General features: G+C 42.6%; 1 protein-coding gene across 1 annotated transcript in view; it reads left to right on the top strand.

The window, feature by feature from the left end:
* Positions 1 to 7,293, top strand: part of LOC112072009 (oocyte zinc finger protein XlCOF6-like) — a 15,598-nt gene extending 8,305 nt beyond the window's left edge. The window contains exons 2-3 of the mRNA XM_024139416.2: positions 3,869 to 4,318; positions 5,078 to 7,293. Of these exons, the coding sequence (XP_023995184.1) occupies positions 3,869 to 4,318; positions 5,078 to 6,756 (2,129 nt within the window). The 3' untranslated portion in view covers positions 6,757 to 7,293. The remainder of the gene's footprint in view (positions 1 to 3,868; positions 4,319 to 5,077) is intronic.
* The last annotated feature ends 834 nt before the right edge of the window (positions 7,294 to 8,127 follow it).

Genomic DNA, 8,127 nt, shown 5'->3' with positions numbered 1-8,127 from the left:
ACACCAGAAACAGCCACAGAACAACGTTAGCGGGGGGGGGGGGGGGAGGGGTAATCAGACTGTAGCCTTGTCTCAGCCAGGTAGCGGGGGGGTAATCAGACTGTAGCCTTGTCTCAGCCAGCGGTCAGGGCAGCGAGGGGGATAATCAGACTGTAGCCTTGTCTCAGCCAGGTTAGTGGGGGGGGGGGGGGGGGTTGTCAGACCGTAGTCTGTCTCAGCTAGTCAGCAGTTGCGTAACATAATAGTTATCATGAGGCATAGAATTAAATGTACCACTTTTAACAGATTGACCAATAGCATTTATATAAATAGTGAAAAGAACAGGTCCTTCAGAACACCTTGATGTACTTCAGGAAAATTCTGACTTTACACCCATCAATCACGATGGCCTGAGTTCTGTCACTAATATAATCATGAAACCATGAACAGGCGTCAGACCTCAGGCTATCGAGGACAACTTTATTCAATTAAATAGCAGCGAATAAACAGTATCAAACATCTTTAGACAGGTCCAACAAACAAAAGCACACATGTCATTTTAGGTCTAAAGTATTGAGAATCTCATTAACAACTAACGTGCGTGGCTATATATAGTGCATGTCCAGGACTGAACCCTGATTGGATGTCCAAGGACCGAACCCTGATTGGATGCCCCAGGACTGAACCCTGATGGATGTCCAGACCAACCCTGAGTGGATGCCCCAGACTAAACCCTGAAGTGGATTGCCCCAGGACTAAACCCTGATGATGCCCAGACCTAAAACCCTGAGTGGATGCCCCAGGAACTAAACCCTGAGTGGATTGCCCCAGACTAAACCCCTGAAGTGGATGCCCCAGGACAAACCCTGAAGTGGATGCCCCAGGACCTAAACCCTGAGTGGATGCCCCAGGACCAAACCCGTGATTGGATGCCCCAGGACCGAAACCCTGCAGTGGATGCCCCAGGACCGACCCTGAGTGGATGCCCCAGGACCGATACCTGAGTGGATGCCCCAAGGGACCAGATCCCTGAGTGGATGCCCAGGACCGATCCCTGAGTGGATGCCCCAGGACCGATCCCTGAGTGGATGCCCAGCCGATCCCTGAGCCCCGACCGATCCCTGACGTGGATGCCCCAGGACCGATCCCTGGAGTGGATGCCCCAGGACCGATCCCTGAGTGGATGCCCAGGACCGATCCCTGAGTGGATTGCCCCAGGCACCGATCCCTGAGTGGATGCCCCAGGACCGATCCCTGAGTGATGCCCCCCCAGGACCGATCCCTGAGTGGATGCCCCAGGACCGATCCCTGAGTGGATGCCCCAGGACCGCATCCTGAGTGGAATCGCCCCAGGACGATCCCTGAGTGGCATGCCCCAGGACCGACCCTGAGTGATTGCCCCAGGCAGCCGATTCCCTGAGTGGATGCCCCAGGACCGATCCCTGAGTGGATGCCCCAGGACTAAACCCTGAGTGGATGCCCCAGGACTAAACCCTGAGTGGATGCCCCAGGACTAAACCCTGATTGGTTTACACTCATAATACATTTATCAGATAAAAAAAGAGCAAAGTTATACACATAAAGTTATACATATACAAAGTTATAGACCAGGAAGTCTTGACCAGGAAGTCTTGAAATGGGGCGATAATGGTTAAGATCTCTACTATCCCGTCCTTGTGGAGCGGCAGAACAACAGCTGATTACCAGACTTATGGAATATTTCCTGATATTGTTAAATACAAAAAAGAGTGGGTTATTGAGCCAACAATAATGGGTGCTGCACACTTGACCGATTTGGATCCCGGTTTGTTTGACTGCTGTGGATTTCTTGTCTACTAGCAAAGCATCCCACGACTTATTTTTCTGTAAATAGTCAAAGCAATTATTTTTAGGCTATCATTTCTCTGATCATTCAGCAGGTTTCCCATGTCAGCATCCAGCCCAATATCATTGTGAATAGGTTTAGAAGTTCTTTCAAAGAGAGAGACAGCCCGCTGGAATAAAATGGTCTCAATACATCAACGATGACATTTTTTCCCCTGTGATGAGACCAGTGTCTGAATTCATATGTTGTGGCAGAGAGGACAAAGTAGAACCCTTCAGGGATCATTTATCAAAGGGGGAAAATCATATTTGTGGTGAAATGCCCCTTACAGTGGATTTGTGTCTGAAGGCTCACGGTGTCAGAATCTACAATGAACCGTTGTTTACTTCAGCCTTGAGTTAGCATAATTAGCTAGCAGTGTCTAAATCCGTGAATGGAAACGGTTGGACCGTTGCAGGAAATACTGCATTGCAAGTTGAAACTTCCTCAAAAACACTTCAAACTAAGTTTGATATTTGGTGGCGGGAGCAGGGATGTTTTTACATACATACTGCTGAAATAAATCACTGTAATATGGTTACTTAGAACTGAAACTAATTCCTGACGTAGCCACAGAGCATTAGGTGCCTCATTTATGAACCCCATAACATGCTAATGCCAATTTTTCACAAATAACTTAGCATTTTTAAAAACATTAACTTGACTTGAGAATGTGCTTATCCTCGCAGACCTTCCACCATGAATAGACACTGTTTTCTAGTGGTGTCTGTATTTGGAATACAAGAAAGCAAAAGCCTTGTGACTCTTATTCATATTTTTTTTTTTAACTGTTAGCTAAATATAATAACAAGATGGAATAATTTGCTGTTAGTGAGAACAGCTAAAACCAATTTATTTATCTTTGCATTCTAAAATAATTAGAAAGGCATCTACAGTGCATTCAGAAAGTATTCAGACCCCTTGATTTTTTTTCTCCTAATTTTGTTACGTTATGGCGTTATTCTAAAACTGTTTAAATTGTTTTTTTCCCCCGTCATCAATCTACACACAATACCCCATAATGACATCACAATACCCCATAATGACACCACAATACCCCATAATGACATCACAATACCCCATAATGACATCACAATACCCCATAATGACAAGGTGAAAACAAGTTTTTAGATTTTTTTTGCAAATGTATTAAAAATAAAAACAGAAATACCTAATTTACATAAGTATTCAGACCCTTTGCTGTGAGACTCAATTGAGCTCAGGTGCATCCTGTTTACATGGATCATCCTTGAGATGTTTCTACAACTTAATTGGAGTCCACCTGTGGTAAATTCAATTGATTTGACATGGTTTGGAAAGGCACATACCTGTCTATATAAGGTCCCACAGTTGANCCCCATAATGACATCACAATACCCCATAATGACATCACAATACCCCATAATTACATCACAATACCCCATAATTACATCACAATACCCCATAATTACATCACAATACCCCATAATAACATCACAATACCCCATAATGACATCACAATACCCCATAATGACAAAGCAAAAACAGGACCTCAGACTGGGGAGAGAATGCCAAGAGTGTGCAAAGCTGTCATCAAGGCAAAGGGTGGCTAATTTGAAGAATCTCAAATATATTTGGATTTATTTTAACACTTGTTTCTGGTTACTACATGATTCCATGTGTGTTATTTCATAGTTTTGATGTCTTTACGATTATTCTACAATGTAGAAAATAGTCAAAAATGAAGAAAAACCGTTGAATGGCGTCCAAATTACTTTTGACTGATACTGTATGTAAATAAGGTATTTCTGTTTTTTTTGTTTTAATACATTTGCACAAATTTAAAAAGACCTGTTTTCGCTTTGTCATTATGAGTTATTATGTGTAGATTGCTGAGGATTTACTTTTTAAAATGTTATATATTGTAGAATAAGGCTGTAACGTTTACTTCCTGAAAGCACTGTAGATCAGAGATCTAAAATGCAAGTGTTCTATATAATTCTGTAGTATATAAATAACCTCTGCTCCTCCTCTCCTTCCCTCCAGACTCCCTGCAGCTCTCTGTCTCTGAAGAGGAGGTTCCCCCTGAGCAGCAGCACTGTGAGCAGGAGTGGAGCCCCAGTCTGGGACAGGAGGACCCAGAGACCATACAGATTAAAGAGGAACAGGAGGAAGTCAGGACCAGTCAGCAGGAAGAGCAGCTTCAAGGGCTCGTTGATACCAAAGACTCCATATCCACTCCTTCCTGTGTGAAAAGTGAATGTGATCAGCAGGACCCATGTCAAGAAGCCGTACGAGCTGAATACCCAACTCTCAGTCCACTGAAAACATCTAAACTACAGTTGTTCTGTGTGTTTTTAAATGAATGTTTAACGGCATCTGCTGCTGTGGAGATTTTTGGTGCGGTTGAGGAAACTGTAGCAGAGTACCAGGACGAGAATGATCTGCTACGGAGACTGCTGCGGATCACACCAGAGATAAAACTATGTAGAATAGGTTCGTATGTAGATCTACTGATAGTCAGCAATAATTCTAGTAAATTAATAAACTGTTTAGGCTTTCAGACAATTTTAAGTAGTAACTTTTTTATAAATAATTTTACTGTGATGGGATAAAAGTAGCACTGACGTACCAATGCTTGGACAGCATCGTCACACATTGTTCCATTGACGAATGTTGAATAAAATGATATTTTAATGTACTCTATTTCTAGAAAGTTCTTCCTTATGTTGCCCTTCTGACTCCAGTGCTTCATGGGAGTTATTCAACATCCATTTTGATTAGCTGAGGATGATGATTTGGTCAAGTGTTAAACGTTTTATCTAGAAACAATTGATCCTTGATTGCGATAAGGTTATTGGAAACCTCGAACACAACAAATTCATAATTTTCCTAAATATCTTTACAAATATAAAAGATACACTTTTTTTTTATTTTTTTAAACACAAACCAATATTTTGTTTAGCCGTTATACAAAAAGTCTACGTGACTTTTGTACACGTTGGCAGCGGTGTGTTCCATAGTAGGAACCCGAGTGAATGAGAGTAAATACCTAGCTAACTTCACTCAGACATGTTTAAAGGCTGTGTTTTAAAGGCTGTGTTTAAAAGGCTGTGTTTTAAAAACTGTTTTTTATTTAATTATGTGGTGTTATGATGATATTCATTGAGATCTATAATTCACATTTGTGATTCAAGTGTTCTATTTAATTCTGTAGTATATAAATTACCTCTACCCTCCTCTCCCTCCCTCCAGACTCCCTGCAGCTCTCTGTCTCTGAAGAGGAGGTTCCCCCTGAGCAGCAGCACTGTGAGCAGGAGTGGAGCCCCAGTCTGAGGCAGAAGGACCCAGAGACCATACAGATTAAAGAGGAACAGGAGGAAGTCAGGACCAGTCAGAAGGAAGAGCAGCTTCAAGGGCGCTTTGATACCAAAGACTCCATATCCACTCCTTCCTGTTTGAAAAGTTCAATCCCACCATTGGATCCGAACACGTCAATGGGGAAACAGTGTTGCCATGACTGTGGTGAAACTTTTGCTCTGAAAGCTGATCTGCAGAAGCATGTGACTCTCACCAAGAAGAGACCCAGTGAATGTGTCTTCTGCAAAAAACGCTACAACTCCACCTGTAAACTAAAGGCCCATGTCCGACTCTGTCACGGTGTGAAACCTTTCACCTGCCCTGTTTGTGGCAAGACCTTCAAACTAAAGAAATATCTGTCCAGACACATCAGGATGCACACAGGAGAGAAATCATTTATCTGCGGTGACTGTGGGAAGAGCTTCTACCGCAAGGAGAACCTAACTATGCATTTACGGATTCACACAGGGGAGAAACTCTTCATCTGTGGTGACTGCGGGAAGAGCTTCAGTATCAAGAATAACCTAAACATGCATAAACTGATTCACACAGGAGAGAAACCATTTAGTTGTGGTTACTGTGGGAAGAGCTTCAGTCAGAAGGGGGACCTAGGGAGGCATATATTGATTCACACAGGAGAGAAACCGTTTAGCTGTGACGACTGTGATAAAAGTTTCAGACACAAGGGGTCCCTAACCAAACATATATGGACTCACACAGGAGATAAATCATTTAGCTGTGGTGACTGTGGGAAAAACTTTTATCGTAAGGAACACTTAACCGTGCATCTGCTGACTCACACAGGAGAGAAACCATTTATTTGTGGTGACTGTGGGAAGAGCTTCAATCAGAAGGGGTCCCTTAAGGCACATATACTGATTCACACAGGAGAGAAACTCTTTATCTGTGGTGACTGTGGGAAAAGCTTCAGTCTGAAGAAGCACTTAACTGTGCACATACTGACTCATACAGGAGAGAAAGCATTTAGCTGTGGTGACTGTGGGAAAAACTTCGCTCAGAAGGCCCACCTAAATAATCATATACGTACTCACACAGGAGAGAAACCATTTAGCTGCTCTGACTGCGGGAAAAGCTTTAGTCAAAAGGGTGTCCTAGGGAGACACATACTGACTCACACAGGAGAGAAATCATTTAGCTGTAGTGACTGTGGGAAAAGCTTCAGTCTGAAGGACCACCTAAATAAGCATATACTGACTCACACAGGAGAGAAACCATTTAGCTGTTGTTACTGCGGGAAAAGCTTCAGTCAGAAGGGGGTCCTTGGGAGACACATACGGACTCACACAGGAGAGAAACCTTTTAGCTGTTGTTACTGTGGGAAAAGTTTCGGTCAGAAGGTGGTCCTAGGGAGACACATACAGACTCACACAGGAGAGAAACAATTTAGCTGTGGCGACTGTGGGAAAATATTTAGTGTCAAGAGGAACCTAATCAAACACAAACTGATTCACAGAGGAGAGAAACAACATGGCTGCTCAGTCTGTGATAAAATATTCACTCAGAAGACTAATCTGTTGAGGCATGTCAAAAACAACCACAAAGAAAGTAAATGAGGACACAGAGAGGGGACTAAGAGAGTATTGAGATACACCTGTGGACCAACTCTAGCTGGTCCTCCTGATCCTGCTCCAGCCAACTGTCAATAGTAATGATATAATGGGGCTGTTGCTGAACTAACAGGTAATGTTGCTACTCCTTGTTGAAATGGACAATCTGCAGTTCATACAACCACCACTTTTTAGGTAAACAACTGAGGATGGTGTTGGAGATTGTAAAACACTAAAATGCATAGATTTGATAAATGGATGCAAGATGTCAAACTATTGAGCTAATGTATCTAATTGCCTGTAGCTAATTGTTCATTTTGAAAGGGCAAACAGAAGTGTATACGACAGTGTATGATTTGGCAAGTTAGTCATAGCTAGCCAAAATATTCTGAAATTAACGTGAGAAAGATAAGCATGAAAGGGTTATGGTCTGATTGTCTCAACAACTCAAAAAAATATATCTAAGTGTAGGGTACTAAGGAATTAGAAAATCAATTGTTATTTCTGGTTGCTTATCAAAGATTACTGCTAACTCCTCAAACCAGCTACGTAGTATTACCCCTCTAGTTGCTTATCAAAGTTAGATTAGCTGTGCTAACTCCTCAAACCAGCTACGTCGTATTAACCCCTCTAGTTGTACTTATTCAAAGTTAGCTAGCTAACTCCTCAAACCAGCTACGTAGTATACCCCTCTGGTGCTTATCAAAGTTAGCTGGCTAACTCCTCAAACCAGCTACCTAGTATACCCTCTGGTTGCTTATGCAAAGTTAGCTGGCTAACTCCTCAAACCAGTACGTAGTATACCCCTCTGTTGCTTATCAAAGTTAGCTGGCTAACTCCTCACATCCAGCTACGTATAATACCCCTCTAGTTTGCTTATCAAAGTTAGCTGGCTAACTCCTCAACCAGCTACGTAGAGTATACCTATACCTCTAGTTGTTTATCAAAGTTAGCTTAGCTAACTCCTCAAACCAGCTACGTAGTTATACCCCTCTAGTTGCTTATCAAAGTTAGCTGGCTAACTCCTCTACAAACCAGCTACGTATACCTACTCCCTCATTGTTTATCAAAGTTAGCTAGCTAACTCCTCAAACCAGCTACTAGTATACCCCTCTAGTTGTTTATCAAAGTTAAGCTTAGCTAACTCCATAACAACAGCTACCTAGTTATACCCTCTCTGAGTTGCTACTACTAAAGTTAGCTGGCTAACCTCCTCAACACCTGCTACCCTCGTGAAGTTAACCCCTCTAGTTGCTTATCAAAGTTAGCTGGCTAACTCCTCAAACCAGCTACGTAGTATACCCCTCTGGTTGCTTACCAAAGTTAGCTGGCTAACTCATTGATCCTGCTTTGTAGTGTACCCCTCTGCAGTTAAAA

This window comes from Salvelinus sp. IW2-2015, unplaced genomic scaffold, assembly GCF_002910315.2.
Source record: "Salvelinus sp. IW2-2015 unplaced genomic scaffold, ASM291031v2 Un_scaffold1799, whole genome shotgun sequence".
Taxonomy (NCBI): Eukaryota; Metazoa; Chordata; class Actinopteri; order Salmoniformes; family Salmonidae; genus Salvelinus; species Salvelinus sp. IW2-2015.
Note: the sequence above shows the minus strand (reverse complement) of the source record. Positions and strands in the feature narration are given on the sequence as shown.